General features: G+C 40.0%; 6 protein-coding genes across 6 annotated transcripts; 1 reads left to right on the forward strand and 5 right to left on the reverse strand.

Moving 5' to 3' along the window:
* Positions 1–129: 129 nt before the first annotated feature.
* EAF02_001514 (uncharacterized protein) lies at positions 130–1393 on the reverse strand (the record flags this gene model as incomplete). Its single annotated transcript, XM_038897562.1, has 2 exons — positions 130–296; positions 355–1393. The coding sequence occupies 2 exons, from the start codon at positions 1391–1393 to the stop codon at positions 130–132; spliced, it is 1206 nt and encodes a 401-aa protein (XP_038762537.1).
* A 1807-nt stretch (positions 1394–3200) lies between these two features.
* On the reverse strand, positions 3201–3728 carry EAF02_001515 (uncharacterized protein; the record flags this gene model as incomplete). Its single annotated transcript, XM_038897563.1, has 1 exon — positions 3201–3728. The coding sequence occupies one exon, from the start codon at positions 3726–3728 to the stop codon at positions 3201–3203; it is 528 nt and encodes a 175-aa protein (XP_038762538.1).
* Positions 3729–9236: 5508 nt separating this feature from the next.
* On the reverse strand, positions 9237–10135 carry EAF02_001516 (uncharacterized protein; the record flags this gene model as incomplete). The annotated part of the gene is made up of 2 exons (XM_038897564.1): positions 9237–9692; positions 9743–10135. The coding sequence occupies 2 exons, from the start codon at positions 10133–10135 to the stop codon at positions 9237–9239; spliced, it is 849 nt and encodes a 282-aa protein (XP_038762539.1).
* Positions 10136–13650: 3515 nt separating this feature from the next.
* EAF02_001517 (uncharacterized protein) lies at positions 13651–14106 on the reverse strand (the record flags this gene model as incomplete). The annotated part of the gene is made up of 4 exons (XM_038897565.1): positions 13651–13712; positions 13778–13862; positions 13945–14027; positions 14082–14106. 4 exons carry the CDS (start codon positions 14104–14106, stop codon positions 13651–13653), a joined length of 255 nt encoding a protein of 84 aa, XP_038762540.1.
* Positions 14107–16209: 2103 nt separating this feature from the next.
* EAF02_001518 (uncharacterized protein) lies at positions 16210–16815 on the forward strand (the record flags this gene model as incomplete). Its single annotated transcript, XM_038897566.1, has 2 exons — positions 16210–16423; positions 16538–16815. 2 exons carry the CDS (start codon positions 16210–16212, stop codon positions 16813–16815), a joined length of 492 nt encoding a protein of 163 aa, XP_038762541.1.
* A 918-nt stretch (positions 16816–17733) lies between these two features.
* EAF02_001519 (uncharacterized protein) lies at positions 17734–21135 on the reverse strand (the record flags this gene model as incomplete). The annotated part of the gene is made up of 1 exon (XM_038897567.1): positions 17734–21135. The coding sequence occupies one exon, from the start codon at positions 21133–21135 to the stop codon at positions 17734–17736; it is 3402 nt and encodes a 1133-aa protein (XP_038762542.1).
* Positions 21136–21857: the final 722 nt, after the last annotated feature.

Below are 21857 nucleotides of genomic sequence, written 5' to 3' on the forward strand. Positions count from 1 at the left end.
GTCCCAAAAAATCTGCCCATGCATTTGATATTGTATATCCTCGTGCCATCAGGCCCATATCTTACCCAACAATCCTCTAATCCTCAACCCCCATCAGATACATTCCCGCACACTCCAAGCCTAGTTCGCTCAATCATAAATTCCATCTCCTTCCAAGAACCTTGCGACTCGCCCAAAAAACTCGTACGATCCATCAGCTTTTGAGAAGATGGGAAAATCATGAACTTCATCTTTTCCAACCACCGCCTCTACCTTTACACCTGCTTGGCGTAGATGATTGACGAATTTTCGTATGCCTTTATATCATCAATACTCAGTTATCACTCATACAAAAGCATTAAAACATATACATACCTGAGCAAAAAGCTTCCGCATCTCCCCGAACAACCATACACCTACAAAGCCCCTCAAATTTATACCCTTCCGGCAACATCCCTCTCGCCGGACTCAAAAGCGTCTCTCTCAAATCCGGCCTGTTCTCGCAGTACTGGTATCCCACCATTGCAAACATTGCATTATTCATAAAATCCAACTCTATCAGACTTCTCTCCTCTTCCTCTCCCATCCCCTTCCCATCAAACCTTGACGCCAAATCCACAAATGGAGAAATCAACACCGCGTTTTCCGGCATGGGAAAACTATACCTATTAAGATACAACAAAAGCGTAACCACAATTCCCGCACCTCCCGAATCTCCCATAATCGAGATATTCTCCCGACGATATCCCATCTCGAGGAGAAAGTGCAACGCCGACAATGCATCTTGCAAGGCTGCTGGAAATGCCGTTTTGGCCGTTACACATTTACGGAAGTTGACGCCGAAGATGGGGATCTTGGTTTTCTGCATCACGCGCCAGGGAATAGAAGATGTAAGCGGATGGCCTTGTACCATTCCGCCACCTACGAAATACATCATGATTTTCCTCTGTGATAATGGGGCAGAGGTGTCGCCAACGGGAGGAGAAAGATCCCGTGTCCATTGCCAGAAACAGGGACAACTTTCTGGTTGGATGGTTGGATGTATTGCATCGCCCTTAAACCATGGTTCATCTGCTGGTGGTATGACCTCCAATTGTACACTTTGATCGTCGGTGAGTTTGGGGATGGAACAGCGGGCGGGAAAGGAGAGAACATCTTTAAGGGGTTGGGTGCCAGGATTTAGAGACCAGGCTATGTGGGAGCCGATGAGGAGAGAGGCACGGTATGTGAAGGACCAATGAGGACGACCATAATAAGAAAGAGAGAATAAGACAGAGAGAAATACAAGCGGTATCTGCGGCAGAACGATCAACAACGAATAGAGAAGCCGAGCTACGCGGTAGCAGTGTTGAGTAAACCGGGACGTACGTTGCCAAGCGCGGATGTGAGAGTTTGTGGGGTACGGGACGCGCATATTGAAATAGAATTTTGAGTGACTCGACAATCGATATTTCTTCTGCAGGAAGAAGGTGAAGCAGATCCTAAATCGATAACGTGCATAGGTAAGAGATGTATCTCAGAAATGAATCGTTCGAATCACTAGTTTTTCGTGTGCTTGAAACACGAGGTTGGGGATGATCGTCCCGTTTCATTGGGCCTCGGTTCATCCTATCGTCAACTACCGGCACGCATGAAGCTAGGCAGGGACGGGTAAGGCATTTTGCTGAAAATAGTTGGGGATTCTGCGGGTGGTAAAATATTGAAAGTCACCTGGTGTTTTTGTATTTTTTGTACGCGTTGACCATTGAGATCGGTGGTTTCGAGGTGGTGGGAAAATAGGAGATTGGGTGGCGCCATGTGATCATGATGGATTTTGGGGGAGTTAAGAAGATTCGACCCAATTTGAACTTTTGAGATGCGATGAGTCTTCTGCATACATGAATCATGATATTTGGTATCAGATATGGAAAACGGTAGCATGTGTGAATAACATAGCATCTCATGTCAAATATGGACCACAGTAAGTCGGGTACCCTACTTTCTGGCCACCCCTGTTTTGGATCACTTTTCGACTATTTTTTATACCAAAAATGGAATTTCTAACTTTCTTATTTATGAATAAAATTCATTGAAAATCTATATATATATAATTCAGATCGTGTTAAACTTATTCTGAAATTTTTAGATTTTTAGGATTTTTCTGTATCGAAATCTAAAACTTCAAAATATTGATTTTTTAATTTGTATGGAAATTATATACAGATTTGAAGATTTTATAAAATCTTTAATAACTTTTTAATAAAAATTACTAAAAATAAACTATAAAATTTTATTATAAATTTATAGTATATTTTATCTCAAAGATTTAGAAAAAATAGAAAATTTCTTATAAATAAATATTTAAAAGAATACCCTTAAAATAATAGGGATTATTTATACTACTCTAAATTTATTATATACTATATCTCTATATCTGTTAATTTTTTTTATTTTATTTTTTTTAAATTTCTATATAGATTTAAGTTCAAACCTTTCAAAAAGATATATAATTTTCTTTTAATAATTATTACTAAAAAGTTATTAAAGATTTTATAAAAATTCTAAATTTGTATATAATTCCTATATAAATTTGAAAATCAATATTTTGAAGCTCTAAATCTCAATCTAGAAAAGTTCTAAATATCTAAAAAATTTAGAATAAGTTTGAAATAATCTAAATGATATATATATAAATTTTTATCAAATTATATTATATATTGATAGAAATATTAATAGGTCTAAAAAGTGATTTTTGATATAAAAAGGTGGCCCAAAACCCTGGTGGCCCGAAAGTAGACTAACCGACTTATAAAGTGTTTAAAATATGTATTTATTGATCTATCCTGCAATTTCTCCGTGATATTTTTGTTGTCAAAGCAACAGTCTATCTACTTGTCTCGACTTATCGCGTGTCGTGCTCGGTTCCCCCTCCACAAAATCTTGTCTCGGGACCTCTTCTCCATAAATGGCTGTGCGTTGGCTATTTGCCTAACCTATTCCCTTCAACCCTACTGCAACACAGCGTCTGCCTCCTCTTTGGAGCATCGACATGCATGTGTATTCTTCATTCTGCCTTCATAAAAATGATCTCTTCTTCATCTGACAAAGTCTATCTTGCCACTGATTCGTTCCGTCAAATAACCTCATGTCGTATCGAGTATCCTCAATCATAGTGTAACTTCGTAATGTAACTTGCGTAATGTAACCCATTCCAATCTTATTCCCAACATATCTCATTTCACTCAGGTGCCCGCATAAGGTCTGAATCCATCGTCCTTCCCCCGGCTCCAAGCTCTCAGTCTGCCTTTAATCTTCGATCCTAGTGGCTGTGCATCTTTGATCGATCCCTCATCCGATTCATTCATAGTCTCAATGATACTGCCTCTACTTCTTCCCAATGACTCTGAGCTTGAAAATGGATTACTCATATCTATACTCGCTCTCACCCCGCTGAGTATCTTAGTGCTTGTAGACATAGCAGAAGAATAATCGTGACTCATTCGTTTTGAAGAATTCGTAAAGAAGGATAGCGAAGAAGTAGAGATGTGAGAAGAATGTGAGGAATTAGAATTAGAAGAACTACTCGAAGAAGTTCGCGATTTAGATTTGCGAGGTGATTTGTGGGAGGACTCGTAGGAATCCATTTCGAGGAGGATGAGTTGTAGTTGTGAGTCTGTTTGGGCGAGATTAGGGGCCGTGGAGGTGAGGGGAGGTCCTTCGATGAATTTGGAGGGGCGAAGCGTGGCTTTTGGGTTGGGTGAGGTAGACATTGTCTAATGATTGTTGGTTGTAATGCTTTAGTTGTGTTCGAATGTTGGGTTTCAATGTAGATATTTGGGTGATTTTTATATATAACCTATGATTCGTTCTGTATATATAAAAGTATATGAAGAGTTGTAAAGTAATATCAATGCATAGACTGACCCATACACAACCTTGAAAAAAAAGATATAAAGATTCAAGATAGTATATGAGCAAAACAGCGAATATCCAACAAAATATAGAAAAGCAATCCAAGTGATCATCCACACCCCGAGGGGAGACTTACACTTTTAATAACTGGAACATACATACTGACTCAAATCCATCCGTTCCATGTGCGTCGTAACTCCGGCTTCCTTGAGTAAAGTCAAAAGGGAAAAAAGAAATCTTGCGCCCACCAAGCCGCGTTTGAACAAGGGTTTCTCTTCACACAATTCTGTCATAGTGGAGCACCCAAAAGCCTAAATTGTCACCCCTCACAGACCCTGCATATAGGTATCACTACCTAAAGTACTATAACTCCTAAAAAGTAATTTGTAACCTCACTGATCACTGGTGTAATCATTTTTTGCCCCATGCCACCTCATCTGATACGAATACTTGTGCGTATTTTGGTGGATGATCTGCCAAGTATTTCAAGACAGTTTATGTATATGGATGGAGATTTTGACGTTTTTAATAAATCAGAGAAAGATTATTGGATAGAGCGGATGATAATTACTTGTTCATAAACTGGAATTCTGGGTTTCTAGGATTTATCAAATAATTTGTAAGTGTTGTTGAAGGATCTCGTGGAGATAAGGCTGGTAGAGAAAGACAGATTGGCGAAAAATGAAGGGGCATCTCCATTCACTCTCCATTTCCGATGGCTTTTCATTTCCACAATTTCTTGCTTGTAATTTTTCCTACATCACATCACATCACACTACATGAATCCCCTCTCAATTTCTTTCAATTTTCTTTTACTATTATAGCATCCTGCGTATACACTCATAAAAACGGAAGTCATGCGCATAACGCATTTTATTTATAATCTACGAGTAGGCATTTCAAAACTTTGATTTCGGGGTCCGTCCTACCTTTAAGCCCACCTGAGCAAGTACGAAAAGTACCTAAAAACAAACCCTATATCTCGTACTAACGGATAAAATCCCGCTGTGCCCGTGTCTCTCACGTGACAACTTACGAATACATAGACTGCGGAATTCACGGCGGTGGCTTGTGTACGATGTACTTGTACTACTCAAATTAAGGATTTGCTTAATGTGGACAAACAGGTAAAGGCTCTCGCATACGTATATTCGCAATCAATAACAAATCCTTCATCAGTCTAAAACGGAATGGGAATTTTGGCTGTACTGAATCTGGACCGACGTCATAAACCGTTGGGTTTCTTATTCTTTCGCGGAAATGAATCCAGGATAGGGCGCTATCCGAGGGTGATGATCTGGACTGAAGGGTTTGTGGTCTGGAGGGATTACAAGCTCATTGCTTGTTATCTGAGCGAGGTGTTCATGGCGGTCAATTGTTTGCATTTAGGATTATGGTGGTAGGATCTGGGGAAAAAGTCAAAAGAAAAGTGTGATGATGCTCGATTCGATTTGTTTATTGCTTATAACTTTTTACCTTGTGTATAATTTGGAAGGATATAGTTAATGCTCCAAGTTTGACAGCTGGTCATCTGTGGAGTTGTTAGGTTCCTGCCTCTCCTCTTTCTACAAGCAAACTCATCGACTGACGACACTGCTAACAAAATGTATTCCATATACCTTCGTAGGATTAATTTCTAATCGCTATATCCTAAATCCTTTCTTCCCTATCCCTTCCAAAACGGCAAGGAGCATCCGGCCTAGAACCTCCACAGAAGCATCCGATTATGTATTCATGATTCCAAACATAATAAGCTCGGAGTCACGGAGTGCTCGGCCAACCTTGGGATGATCTCAAGGTCCAGGCCAGGTCTGCAAAGAATCAAGAGAATCACCATACCCTTTCGACTCTCTCATCTTCGATCCTTTTCAATACAATATATCAACAATCATCGAATAAATTCTCATCAGAAATCTCCCCATTGATCTTGTAATTCTTTCATTTGTTTACTAAACAATTGAACGTACTCGGGGATATAAGTTTCCGAAGTTGTGAGAGTGTAAAGATATTCCCACAAGCAACGGAATAACGGGCTACGGTTTTAAGACCAACAACGGTCTCGGACATCCGTACTCGTACCTGCCTACAATAACTGTAATTAGGCCCTGTGTTATTTTTGTAATTGTAACATCGAGTTTGGCTACCTAGATGTTTCTATTTCGAATGTAGCACCAATAATGGTCCGACAATGATTTGAATTGAGTTGCCGTCTCGAGGAATGATCAAAACTAGGTACCTATTCACGAAATCATACTTTCTCATAAAATTAGTCATGTACGAACCATTTTGTTGATCGATTAGAGTCAATTGACCATGATCATAGGTGAAAACATTCAAACCATACTTTGTGGTGAAAAGATACTGACTATCGTCTGGGGAAGAGAGAGAGGCAGGAAAGCTAGTGTTTAGAACTGAAGATATACCCAAATACCTAGGTACCTACCTAGATATAATTGCGAAACACACTGAAAGGAAGTTTACTAACTACCTGCCGGTACCTACATAGATCAGCAGGACTCTTGAAGTGCTGATTTCGGATTTTTTGTGAAGCGATTAGACGATAATAGATGGAATTGAGTTCGTACAATTTGTTTCATCTTAACCATAATATCCTTCCTAATCACACACAGTACATATCGAATATATCAGCAGCCAGTATCAGCGTGCATGCCATGCATGTATCAGCCTCAGGATTAACTAATGCTAAACCCACATCTAACGCCTCCACGCCCCAACCATCCAATCACTCTACAACCCAACCACACAAAGTTTCACATCCCCAGACTCTCCAAACTATGCAAATCTCAATCTCAGACAAGTAGCCAAATTTCGGCCCAGCATTCAACACAACACGAACAACCAAGCGGCTTTAGCTCACTTGGGAGAGCGCCAGACTGAAGTCAACTTCAGGAACCTAATAGAATCCATCTGTTAATCTGGAGGCACTGTGTTCGATCCACAGAAGCCGCATTCTGCGATCTCGAGTCCACTCGAGGTAGTTACCTTTTGCTTTTTGATTTGCCAATTACTTTTCGTATCAATCTCTTATCACTTTTGTATAATTTTTGGAAATGAAAACAATTGATAAGATTGTGGTGGGGTTAATGGGCACAAGCTAAGTATAGCTAGCGGATTCAGTGGAGCGATAATATATTTTCACCCCGCTTTCTCTCGAGTTTGTGTGATTTAGGGAAGAAATTTTGGTGGGGTTATGGGATTGAGTTTATGATCTAGAGAAGATTGTGCATTTTGATTTGTTCATGCTGTGTAGACATCTAAAAAATTTACGGGACTCTGTACAAATCGCATCGAACTATTGGTCAAACAAGACCCCTCCATGACTCGGCCTTTTACACCCCAAAAGAAAATTTGAATCGCTCGAGAGTCAAGACTGATATCAAAAACCTATCACTCACTCTACCGTAGAATTAACGTATTCTTTTTATCCATTCCACCTTGATTTGGGTGGGGAAAGTCGCCAAAAGTCCTCGAAATCACCTATCGACAACCCCTCTCGTAAATCAACCAAAAATGCAAAAAGAATAATTTCTGACAATGGATTCAAACCGATGATACTCAGGGTAACTCCCTACGTAGGGCTCGAACCTACAGCCTCAAGATGTCAATCTACAGGATCGAGTCCTCGATAGAAGTCTTGCGCGCTACCATTGCGCCAGCAGGGAAATCTTATGATTTCGTATGATGGGGCGGTGAACTTTGTGTATATATTATAATTTGTGAGTAATGCCTTTTTCTGTACAGCACAGCATCATCCATACCTCCATCTATATTGACTTTAGATGGGTATATATGATTGTCTGTTTTTTTTCAGATCTTGCAGTACGGTCTCTGGAGGCGTTTACTATAGCTAATTTCTTCCTGTCGAAACGGATCATCTCCCGACAAGTTTCTCCCAAGTCCATCTCATATTTCAAGAACATCCTAGTGGAACAAATATTACCGTGATATGGTATTTTACTGCGTTTTCTTTCAAATAAAAGTTCGAGATGTCCTCTCAAGTGGGCAATGTTCGATGAGCGAGCTCAGGTATACTTTCTGGGTACTTTGGGGCGTTACTACATGCAAGTGATGATGTATCTATCCATTTGTTCATCCATCCATCCATCTATCGCAATGCAAGAGTAGATATTGAGATGAGAAACTTTGCGATCTTTAAATCGAGCTTAACTCTTTGTTATTTACATGAGAATATACAAAGAAAGACGTGGCATCTTGATATCGCGGGGTGGCGGATGAATTTCTAGGTGCTTGAGATTGATCCGTATGATGGCAGCGAGAATATAATGACAATGACATCCTGTCTTTGATGCGTAATGATTCTTATTCTGAAGTTAGATTATTCAAGTTCTTAGTAATTTCTCCTTAAACCGGAATCATCACCACGAAAAGTATTTCCTCTCACGTTAGTTCTTAGTTATGTAGTGCTCACTATAAACCAGTCATTATGTCCCTCACAGTCTTTAACATATTTCCCGTGAAACCCAGAGGCGTTTGCTATCAAGCTTAACATCGTTGTCTTAAGAATCCCATTCACTTGCGATATCCCTTTACTTTATCTAGGTATGAAGAGATCAGACGCTGATGTACTGTTCCTCCCACCAATTCAAGAAATATACGTCAACAACTCACTACCAAGTTTTTTTTTTTTTTCAAAATACTGCCGTTGGGAAGAGCATCATTCCTAAAGCCCAGACAAATGTTTCCATAGCTGAAACCACAATCCATAATGAGAAATATTCCATTTCCTGAACTTTCCGAATTCAATCATGGCATTGAGTCCAAATGCAATTCATGACATGTTTAAATATTGGATGTTCTATTTGAAAATTGATTGCAGACTATTAGTAGATGTATAAAGGTATGATGCAAATTTCTTAAAAATTGTGTGGTAGAGCTGCTTCACTCTTCTATTGAGAGATGGGAAATACATTTGGATTTTGTGTTAGAAATACCGGGTTCTCTTCATAGAGATGAGAAGAGATTTAGCTAATGGTCCTTAGAAACCGGTCTTTGGAGACAACAAAAGAATTTCAGGGAATGTGCGAGATCACAAAGGTGTAAAAGTTCTACAATAATGTTAGTGCCAAGGAGAGGGTAGGAAGTCGAGGAATCCTACAACGCTAGAGGTGGCTTCAGGAAGACATCTTTCTACATTGAGCAGCCGTCCCTATGGTCGACAAACAAGTTCTTTTTGGTCAATAATTAAAACACAATCTACTGCTTTGCAATCAATCATAATTCGTCATGGTTGTTTAGTACATACAACGAGCTCGAACGAGCAAAACCAAACTGAAAAGGTTATCACTTGCAAATCCATCGCACCCACTCAACCACATAAAAGCACCTCAACCCGCCATATAAGCCGCCGTATCTCCTATCAATGCATCTCTCTTTCTCTGCACCGATCTAATCAATTTCGCCGCCGGATTTGGACAATTCCCAAGCACACAAACATTATTTCCACAACATGTATCCCAAGCACAGACATAAGCATTTGGACAATCTCCATCATCATAACAATCTTTAGCTTCAGCACATCCAACATTTTCACCGCAGAAACCAAGGCCTGTAATGGTATTGAAACAGAAACAAGTCGAATCGACAGCGCATGGTTTGATGCCTTCTTCGCATTTGGTGGGAGTACAGTGAATGGTGTTGCAAGTGCCGTGTTCACAATAGCCGGTATCACAGATGTAGCCGCAGGAGCCGCAGTTGAGGGCATCTTTCATGAGGGCTTTGCCTGTGGGGCAGACTGGAGGAAGTCCGGTGGTAACGGTGGAAGTAGTGAAGGTTGTGTATGTCTGATGTTTGATTAGTAGATCATTTTGGCCGACATGGAGAACACACATACAGGTATAGTTTCGGTAACGGTGTCAGGTAAAATTCCCCAACATGAACACGCACTCGAATAACGAGCTTCGTTTGAGCAAGCACTAGCGTATGATGGAAGTGAAAAGGTAGTTGTTGCTACCGCTCTCTTTCCCACGGTAGATACTTCGGTAATTGTTGTCAAGATGGTAGATGTAACAGTGATATTAATAATATCGACTGTGCAGAAGTTTTTCACGTACTTGATGCAATCATCATATGCTATAGCTTGTTGAAAAGGTCCACGAAAGTCTCCACTAACTGCACGATAACAATTATCTGCATTGCAACCTGAAGTTGATGAAGTGGTAATGGTGTTAACATCTGCGATGCAGATTCCTGCAATAAGAAGAAGTAGTCTGAAAGAAGTGTGCATCGTGAAATCGAGCGATGAATTCCAGATCATAATGATATCTAAGAAGAAGGAACTGCAAAATTCTCATGGAGGTGTTGAACCTTTATAATGAAAATTTTGAGCCGCATCAAAAATTCAGACCCTGACTGTACAGCCGTATCCCATATCAACGCCTCTCCCATATCTATCACAAATTTCAGCATGGCGAATGTTCCTTCGGGTGCCTGACCATGCGATTACTACCTTGAAAAACATGGTATATGATGTACGAAATGAGGGGATATTCAGGAACGACAATTAGGAAAGGCCGAGTATAACGTCTTGGTCTTTGTTCATGTTGTGAAAAATGCAGTGTTCAAATATTTGCTCAGCTTTTGGATATCTTGCACGTTTACAAATAATAGCACTAGCCACTTACATGATCGGATATTTGCACGAACACGTTGTCGACCCTATTGAATTCTTGTGTAGAAAGTGATCATGATCTGATTCTTATCATATCATATCTTCAAATGATTCTCGTTGTTTGCTTCATTGATATGAAGGGGTGGGGTAAGCTACACAAAACCCGTTGATAATCGATTTCCCCACTATGTGCACATCCCTACTACATGCACAACTTTGAAAATATTAATATTATGACTTCAAACATTGATAATATACCTTTAGAAACTCATATAAAGCTTGCATTAGATCATTTAAAAGGGATTCAAGCTTCTAAATACATCCAGACAACTAATTTCTTTAAAATTAATCGATCCACACTCTCCTAGCAATATAAAGATAAAACTATTTCGAGAAAACAGTTTCTCTTTGATATGAAATAAATGCTTTCTAATAATTAGAAGGAGATTTTAATTAATCAAATCAATAAACTAATACAAAGATCTATCCTTTTTACAAGCTGTATAGTCAGAAACCTTGTAAAAGAGATTTTAGGCAAAGAGGTGGGAAAGAATTGGATTAGTAATTTTGTTAAAAGGCATTCAATATATCTTAAAAGTCGGTATCTCTGTTATATTAATAATTTGTATGTGAAAGCTGATAATATTGCTATATTTGATTACTTTTATAATCTGGTTTGAGCTATTTTCTATTATTGTTAATCTTTATTATCTAAAATGCTTTTGTTAATACCCCTCTTTTTTTAATTTAATTGATAAAAATAACTATAAAATACAATATATGGCTGAGAGATATATACAATTGGAATGAGAAGGGCTTTATGATCGGTATAAGGAGGATTATAAAGAGGATAATGAGTACTAGCGTTTATAATAAAGACAGAGTGATAAAAGTTAGGCAAAATAAATCAAAAGAGTTTATTATCCTATTAACAGCTATATATACTAATGGGATAGTTCTTCCTTCTGCTTTTATTTATAAAGAAGACTTAGGGAATCTACAAGATATATGGATTCAGGATATAGGGGAGAAGGATAAAGCCTATTTTGGAATCTCAAGCAATAAATGGTTGTTAAATACTTTTGGTCTATATTGATTTATAAATGTATTCGACCTTGTTATATATCGAAAAGTAGGTGGAAGATATTATTTATTTATTGTTGATGGTTATTCTAGTTATATCAATATAGAATTCCTTTCAAAATATAATGAATTAAAAATTATTATTTTAATTCTCTTTCCTTATTCTATATATCGATTATAACCTTTCGATATTGAAATCTTTAATGCTTTTTCAATGAATTATAGTATATTATTGAATAATTTGATATACAATAACAGGGGGATTGTTGGTATAACAAAACATATGTTTTAGAACATATTTAAAAAGACTTGAAAACTTATTTGTACAAGGCATAATATCTTATAATTCTTCGAAAAAACGGGTATATATTTTATAAATAGGAGTCTTATGATTAACTGTATTGCTTTAAAAGCTTTTTTTATATTACTTATATTATTTAAAACTTATAGGGATGCTTTTGCTATATTGTATATATTAAAAGCGATGTATAGAATAAAATTAGAATTTCATTGTGTTTCTATTTATGAGATTATTTTAAAGCTTTTTAAGACTACAACTACATTAGGAGCTGAAGCTTCTATATAAAGATATAAATCTAAAGATTTAGAAAAAACTCTAAAACTTGAAAAAAAGAAAAGAGCTCATTCAAAGCATTTAAATCTTATTGGAGAGAAGGGGAATGGTATATTTTTATAGTTACTTTTTGTTATTATTAAAGCTAGAGCGTATTAAGAAGATAAAGTATTTAAAGAGGAGTAAGAAAAAGAAGCTAAGTTTCAGATAAAAGCTGAAAAGAAAGCTAAAAAGAAATAGAAAAAGATTGAAACGAAAGAGAAAGTATTGTAAAGAGAAGTTGATCATCAGATTGTATATGATACAAAAGAGGAAATTAAAAAGACTCTAAAATCAATAAAATCTTTAATCAAAAGAAATAAAAAGTTTTCTAAAGCTTTTTTTATTATAGATTTAATATCGATAAAGACTATAGAGCTCTTTAATACTATAAAGACTAATAATTCGAAAAGGAAAAAGGAGGAGATTATATTGTAATCTAATAGAAGGCAAGTATTACGAGTTTTATCGAAATTCAAAATCTAAAGATTTTATTATATTTTTAGATAATATTGTATCTTATCATTTATCAATTAAATTGCTAGCTCTTTATCTTATAAATTAGAATTGTTATTAATTTTTAAAGTTATTCAAAAAGGGTAATCGAGATTGTGCATATAGTAGGGATGTGCATGTAGTAGGGAAATCGGTTATACAACTGTTTTTTCTGAACAGCACTCATCAGTTCAGAGTAGAGCACAGTGCCAATATCTCAAGCAACATGTTGAAGGCAAATCAGCCCCAGTGGGCAGCTGGACATGAAAACTCCAGAAGAAAATACTTGAACGACTCAACTTAGGTAACAAACGAGAACATGTAATGCAAGATCCCGCAGAAGCCTGCCTCGGCCGTTTGCAGGAAAAACATGCAAATTTCAAGGAATCCACCAAACAGACATTCCAACAAATGAAATCTGCAGTGTTGGTATCCTTTTCGGATTTGTCCTAGCCTCAAGTAGTCACCGAGGAGATAATGTTTGTGTAGCTATGTAGGGATTGTAGCATCTTCAGACGTAGACCAAACCTTTTCAACCAGAGATTTGCCAGTCGCGGAGTACAACATGTATTGCATAATTGTGGATATCAACGTCATTCAAGGATTTAATATGGTACGATGTAAACTTCAATTTGTTTTCTGCCAATGAAATACAGCACCAGGTCTTCGAATGACAATCATCACCACCGACCTGGGAGGATTGAATAGGATGTGATACCGCAGAACATATAGGCATCTCACAATATCAAGATATGATTATCTCTCAGGAAACGAGGAAGAATATATTATGAAATTATATCATTGTTGCTAACTCAATGCTTCGCAGTCATCATAATTCATCATCAAACTATGACTGATAGGATATCCGAAATTATTTCGCCGTACACAGCCGACGTTCCCATCACTCAAAGTGCAGACATCACTGGGTCTTTGAGATAATCTAAGAAGCTTGTCCTCCCTTCTTGCCAGCCTCGACTGGATCAACCTTTCCGTGTGCGAATTCTGGAATGGACGGTTAGCATCGAATTTCAGTGAATGTGGAGAAGCATGTCGAAGTAAAGACATACCGCCTTTGCCGCTACCACTGCTGCCAGTGGTGGAGGGGCTCTCGGTGCTTCCGTCGCTGGTAGATCCACCCTTGGCTCCAGCTTCCTGTGGTGAGGGAAGACTGATTAGCAGTTTGAAACACATAAAGAATACAAATTGTTGAATAGGCAATAGGAGTGATTCTTACAACTGGGTCGACCTGGCCGTGAGCAAACTCGCCAGTTCCAACTCTCTTGTCTGGGGTACCGTCCTCCTTAAGACCTCCGTGCTCTAATAAAGGTATTAGCAATGTTCATGCCAGACAGAGGGGGAGGGACAACTTACCAGTTGGCTTGTATGTTTCGCTCATTTTGAGATTGGTTAATGTATTATTTGGTATGTTGTTGGAGTTGTTTCAATTATTTGAATGTTTGGAAGATGTTAAATGTTTGTTAATGATTTAAAAGTGTTTGAATGGGAAATATCCAAGTACATATAGCCATTTCAACCTCCTGCCTGCTTGATTCTTTCACCCCGGAGCATAACTCCGCTCAATAACGACATGAGGGGTAAGTGAACGATGCTAAACTTGATTTGAATAGGCAACAATTCAAGCAATACCTTGTTTTCAATCAAGCAGGCTCGCAGGTTCACTATTGTTGCGCACTTTGCCATAACGCTTAACTCAATGGTCCTGATATCATTTTATCATGATGTCAATGAATCGCTACAAACCCTGCACCTAAAGCTTCTCCGAGTGATGATTGGAGAAGATCTAGCTACCCCCCTGGTTGCCAATACCGGATTCTCAAAAAGCCATGAAAAAGCAAATCGTAAAGTTATCCTGGGGAAAACGAGAATGATGAATAGATTGATACTTAGATATTCTGACGTGGCAACCTGGCAACGCTAGGTAAGATCAACAAAACAAAAACAAGATCACGAATGTAAACGGCACGGCACGGCACGAACACGAACACGATGGTGACGTGCATGATAATATGGGGACTCCGCGCTATCATGTGATCATCGCGATTTGATTGTTCTTGCCAAGAAAACACTTTAACAGACATCAGAAAAATACGAAATCTACCAATATTGATTGGTTCACTGAAATTTCTTAATTTCGTATGTATATGGATCTCATGAGTAAGGTACGAGCTATCTCGTTTTGTGGAACGCATGGAACGCATGGCAATGGGCCAGACCGTCTGAGAAGAGACGGAGTAAACCATCCTACCGGCTACACTTTACTTCTTGATCATCGCTGCCCTCAATTGGCTCTGGCAACGAGAGAAGAACAAGGGATCCTGCATGATGAGTCTCAAAGCTCGTGATATTAATCCATCAGCACGTATCATAGAACCAGCACTCTCACATCGATCTGCTAGGTCTCATTCTCCATCTTGGTTTGCGATGCACACATTGGTTTAGAGCCTTTCTTCACTGACTTCTCTTTTCTCTTTCTTTCTCTCTTTCTTCCTTCGATTGTCTCCTTCTTCCCTCGCTTCTCTCCTTTTGCCAAGAAGAGAGGAGGGTAAATGTTCCGGTCCCCCCCAAAATCATATGATATTGTTATACATTGCCATTATTAAACTATACAACTCTGTATAAATCTGACAAAGAGGAAGAATGCCTCACGATATACAAAAATCTAACAAAACCTCAACACAAAGATTTCTTGCAAGCTGTAGAATGTGAATTCTCAAGTGAGAGTGTAATACCAAAGCACCAACACAATATTTCTCGCAGGCTCTAAAACACGACCTCTCAAGTGAGATTGTAGAAAGGTTGCATCAATATTGTCCGCAGATTTCTTTTCTGTTATCCCACTCAAGTCTTTCACCACTTGAAACCGTTCGCGATGTGCTTGTTGGAGAAGGGATAATGAATGGATGAAACAAATTGTATGAAGTGAATAAGATGAAACGAACACTGGCATTCATGAAATGGACTTAAATCTTCTGGTGGATTCATGTAGCATGAAATTTTTCGACAACTCATCTTCTATATGACCTTCAAAATTCACTATCTTGTATGGCAGGAAGCCGTATACCTTCAATTTGAAGTCACATGAGAAGTATGAATTCAATACAAGGTATTGTTGTGGTCGAGCAATAACATCTTTATTCACTCATCGTCAATGTCATACTGTATTTTTGTAGAAAGTTCAATCAAAGACCTTTATTTTGATTTATCAAATAACCTTGTTGTCCACTGTACCAAAGACGACCCCAACACAGCACCCGAATACCTCTCGGGCGAATCCATACAATCTAAATTTACGAATATCCCAAGTAACCGACAAACCACATCACCACATCACCACATCAACAAAATTCACTCCTCCGTACCAACTTCCAATTCCCACACCCTCCCAACATAAAAAGCCTCAAAAATCATGAAACCTCACTCATGGCTCGACATCTTTCGCAGCAAAAAAGTACTCTCAAGAACCACTTCCACACCCACAATGTCTTTCCCATCCGCACCCGCATCTTCACCTCCCAAGAACCCCCACAAAAAACCATCGAAAAATAAAAATCCCTCGCGCGCGGATCATCGAACAGGTAGTTACGATAGCCAGTACACCCTCCGCGGCAAAGAAAGCTCTAGTCTCGAGTTTGAGATTTTCGAAGATCCGCGATGTGCCATCTGTGATGGAGATCTTCCTCCTATTGAAGGACGTAAGTGTATCCCTTTTCTTCTCTTCTCTTCTCTTCTCTTCCCCTCTATCTGTATCTTTCTCTTTCTCTTTCTCTTTCTCTATATCTATATCTATCATACTAACCCCACCCCAGCACAATCCCACCTAACCCCCCAACTCTGCGCGTCCTGCCACCTGCAAGTCACGCATCTCAAGAACGAGCGCGAGAAAATCCTCCGGAGACAGCGCGAAAAGCAACTCGTCCAGTTGCACGAGGCGCTCGAAGCGATTTCTGCACAGGCGGAGTTGAGACAAGTGTTGATGGATGGGAATGAGAGGTTACGGGGGGAGATTGAGGAGATTGAGAGGGAGATGGGGGGGTTGGAGGGGGGAGTGAGGGAGGAGAGTGAGGAGAGGAGTAGAGAGGGTTAAGTTGAGATGGCGAAGAGTGGAAAGTGGAGTTTAGTAAGGGGATGTGATGGAGGTGTGGGGTTGTGAGTATGCTTATGATGATGATGATGATGATGATGATGTGTCGTCATATATACATACACATCCGCAGTTTCTAGATATGTGCACGGCAGGATGGTTGGTACACGCGAATGCGCGGTGGAGCGAGTAGCCATATTGAGCGGAAAGGAAAGATGATTGTGCGGTTTTATGATACCCAGGCTGGCGTTTGCTGTTGAGATTTTGAGGAGGTCAGATCGCCCATTCATTATGTGGATGATGGGATGGGAGATTCTTCACGCGCTTCAAGTTTTCTAATACATGCTATTTTCTATTTTCTTGGTCTCAAGCTGTGATTTATACTCTACTTGTTTGAGTCGCGATGAATGAATCATTTTACACAAAATATAAAGCATCTGAACCAGTATTCAAATGATTATCAGCAACTGTATTTATTATATCCCATCATTCCATACAACCAACAGTAGCTCACTCATACATTCACGTCACCTAAACTCATGCTTCTATATCCATTTGATGATATTTTATTGAATTCCTTGTATACTACTGAATGTCTAACGCTTGCGTGTAAGGGTATTGTTCAGTATCATTTCCTTGTAGTAGAAAATCTTTCAACCAACCATTCATCAACCTTTTGAACCTTTCTCTCTTATGTACAAGTATTCTTCACTACCTACCCCCGGAAACGGCCCCCAGCATCCAGCATCCATGATCCAAAAACAAAAGAAACGGCCCGAAAGGAAACACAAAGTTAAGAAACCAGGGTATCATTCCCAAACTCGCTCTGCTCCGTTGTAAATGCAATATCCACCCCTCAAACTCACCGAAAGTCGTTTCCGAAGCTGGAAACATCCCTTCGATGCAATCATTCCTCCCCGTCTAATCCACGTCATCATTGACTGGCATTGGCGACCTAACTGTCAATTCGGCCGATTCATCACTCCCGGTATCCTTATCCTTAGTTGGGGAAGATATTGAAATTTCCGGACTCGACCCTAACGCCGCGGCTCTCTCAGCTCTCTCAGCTTTGCGTGCTGCATTTCTTGCCTCCCGTTGTTTGACTAAATCCTTTTCCGCCTCAATAGCCCTCGCTCTTCTGATTTCAATCTCATCTCTCTTAACCACTTTGCGCAATCCTTCCGAAGCATGGATTAATCCATCGATACTGATCGCATGATTCGTCATTTGATGATTAATGTATGTGTAAACATTTGCAGGCGACGAGCATTGAAGTAATTGTTGTTCATTTAGTTTCAATAGAGCGAGTGCGACCTGGAAGAGAAATGTGCTACCATCATTCATGCAGAGCACGACGTCCCATACTCTGAATAAGGCTTCGGCCGATAGACAATCAGTGAAGACACTGAGGAACCATTGAAAAGTGAGGGCTTCAAGCTCAATACAAAGGTCATCTAGATGTTGAGATAGTCTTGGAAGAATCTCGGAGACGTATTGTCGCAAGACTTGTTGATCTGCCCTGGAAGCTAGAAGACTGTGGTCGTAGTATCCAGGTGGTAGGGTATGCTCAATGATGCTAGTCAAGACCCAGAAAGCATCCTCTGCAGTTGGCATGATAAGCAGTAAACATGCAGTAATTAAATTCATTCCTTGACAATATCCAACTTCATGATTTCTTCTCGAGTAGGCTAGGAGTACCTCGTTGAGCTTAGCGACTCCGGGACCTTTTCGAAAGTAAATATTGTCCGTCAATGTACGATTAATATCCATTTGGATTTGAGCAACAACTACCGGATCATCATCTTCCTCACTACGAGCTATCAAATCATCATAGTAACCTGGGATGCGCATTGCAGAAGCTCCAGAGCACTCGGCCCAAATTTTGGCTCTGTATGCTACTGGAATACCACCAAGGACCAGATTTTTGAACTCATTCCACTTAGCACGGCCAACCTTTCCTTTATTGCCCAAACCAGAAACACCAATCATTTCTCCATCTGCTAAGCTTGCCTCGGGCATAACTGGTATAGGTCGATGGGATCGTGAATCTGTATTTAAAGCAAGAGCGGCAGCAGCTGCCTCGCCTTCACGTTTCCGTTCGGCTCTGACTTTGCGAAGGAAATCGTTCCATCTTACTGTTTTGTCTCTTTGAAGGGAATCATGAACTTCGCCCAGTTGTTGTAGCAATAGTTTCACAGGTTCAGTATCTTCTGGTGTAGGATCTGGTGTAGAAGTCGTTGAGGGCGTAGGCTTGGAGATTGTGGCGGTATCTGATGCGATAGACAATGCAGGGGCTGATGTAGTCGCCAAAGGAACAAATCCTCTTTCTTCGGTTAATATTCCAGGAGATCTTGGCACCTCGCCTCCTTCCATGACTTCAAAGGCAGGCATACTACCCGATGGTGTATGAGCTAGCAGTTCTGTGGGAAATGTGGCTATTTTGAGATAGTCTTGCCAACGTTTGACTGGCTTATCTTCATCATCAACCTTGTCGTCAGTTGCTGTAGATCCGGGTGAACCAGGCCGAAGATCATCGATATCATCACCTTCAGTCACTGCCGCAGAGATAGTGCTACTCCTCCCTCCACTAAGCATCTCTACGCGACTACCTCTCTTTCCTTTTCGCATTCTCTCAGCGGCTTCTCTTTGTCTTTTCTTGCGTCGTTGATCATATATAAATCCGAATCGGTCAGTCAGAAAATCTGGATTATTATAGTTTCTATATTGCATCAAGGTTGGTGGCTGATCTTCTGGTGCTAAAATTGTATCCATCTCGACGGGACCAAAATTCTCCCTAATCGTGGTACTAGAGCCCTGTGGACTAGACCCCATCGTATCCCACCTCTCCTGTGCAGCAACAGTCGTATTTTGTGTCAATGGGGTAGGATTGCGAAGGGCTCTAGGGTTCATCTTTGGTACCGCCCGAGCAGACGTTGTGGAATTGGTACTAGTTCTAGAAGGGGTACGACCTGATGGTTCAGTTCCGGCACTGTTCGATCTGCCGCGATCTGTTTTACCATCCGGATCACGAACAGTCGCTGTACCGGCAACAAGCTTTAGTGCCAAAGTTGCTAAACTAGACTGTTTCCTTTGTCGATTGCCAGCTATTGAACCACTGCTGGGAGGTCGGCTCAAATTTTCCAGGGAGGATACAGCATCTGGTGGGTGGAAAATATCATTTTGCAGAATTGTACGTCGACCTGGGCCCCCACTACGCGCATGAGCGGTTGCGCCGTTGGTGATCACATCTCCATTTATGCTGCTTGCCCGGCTTGTTGTACGACTTGTCTTACTTGTCCCACCCCAAATATAATCCTTCCATCCTCTTGACGTTCCAGTATTTGATTTACCTGGCGAGGGCTCTTTGGCGCGTATTGTAGCATCATTCTCCAAACTATCCAATTCACCTGCGACCACTGTTTCACTCATAGCATCATTCATTAAGTCCTCCAACGCAGATTCGCTTGGTGGAGCTGGGGCACCCGAGAGTTTGCGTTCGCCTTCGATGGCCCGCAGACGAGTTTCCAAGTCCAGGTTTGATAAACCGCATTCCAAAATAATCTTTCTTAATGATCTCTCTCTTTCTTCTGCTTTGCGTCTGAGAGCAGCCATTTGCGCATCTCGTCGAGCCAAATCCTCTGCAATTTGTCGGACCAACTTGACAGCTCCATTCCTTGCTATCAATCTCTCAATATGTTCATCGTTTGCATGATGCACTGATCCAGGTACTTGAGAGGAGCCTAATGGTGCATCATCGAACAAGGCCGAACGACTGTGCAAAGAAGGGGAGGATGTAGTTAAGCTGTCGACAATTGAAGCTGCGGCAGAAGCTTTTCGATTCGCGATTCCATCGTTGGTAGGTAGTATGAAGTGGGATCGTTCTTGTGTTGGCGAATCACCCGAGAATGAGGGGAATGAAGTTAATGATTTATCCGATATCGATGATGCGGAACTCGATATTTGCGAAGCCAATCTTCGTGACTTTCCGCGTACTGTCTGCGACCGTTGACTCCTCATTGAGGCGGCTGAAGCTGTCCTGGAAAGATGCCCCGTGATATCATTTTCCATCGCTACTGTATCGTGGTTGATATCAACAAATGAATCCTCCCATTTGTTCCAATTATATTCACTTTCCTCTTGAAATCTCAAGATAGAATTTGTAAAAGATTGCGAAGGGGAAGAAACATAAGAAGATTCCGTAAAGGCTGGAGTTTGTAATAAGAAAAATTGACCGTGTAATGTATGGGAATTAGCAGATAATGTTGATTTACATTCGTAGTCGCTCCATGCCTTTTTTGTTAATAAAGGTCGAGACATCATCATCACTGATAACTCGCGTATTTTGTGTAACACCGAGCACTATCAAAAAAAATCGAGAATATGTAAAACAAGCAAAGGTTACATACACATACAAGTCAAACTAAGAGGGAAAAAAAGCAAGAAAAAAGAACTCACATATAGATTCGACGAGGTCTCATCAATTGTTATACAACCCACGAAGATATACAGTATAGGATAGAATAGGAACAACGATTCATGTTCTCTTCATATCGGAAGACGTAATTCTGCATTCTATGAGCCAATTTCTGTCTTGGAAATGGCGCATATGAATTTCTGTTGGGTTTATGCTTTCTTCTCTGCTAATAGATACCACCATGTGTTACAGAGTATCACTCAATCCCACTCTTTCCTTTGGTGATCGCATATGCAGACGCTCACATTGTGTATAGCTAGGTAGGTAGATTACCATTTGAAAGAGAGACCAGGCGGATCCAGGTGATGAAAGGATCAATTGAGTTGAGGATTTTCTGTGTATTGGTAGTTTGGTAGGTACCTAGTTGGAGAAGCGCTCGATGAAAAGATCAGAGCTCAAAGTAAAACAAGAGAACTTGGAAATCAAACGAACATACTCTCATACCTTCAAAAGCGCAGTACCAGAGCCAGTACTTATTACATTACATCTTACATTACATCTTACATTACATCTTACATTACATCTTACATTACATATCTACCTAGGTACTGGTGTACTGGTGTACCTAGGT

Source organism: Botrytis sinoallii, assembly GCF_014898435.1.
Source record: "Botrytis sinoallii strain Bc 23 chromosome Unknown BSIN_002, whole genome shotgun sequence".
Lineage (NCBI taxonomy): Eukaryota > Fungi > Ascomycota > Leotiomycetes > Helotiales > Sclerotiniaceae > Botrytis > Botrytis sinoallii.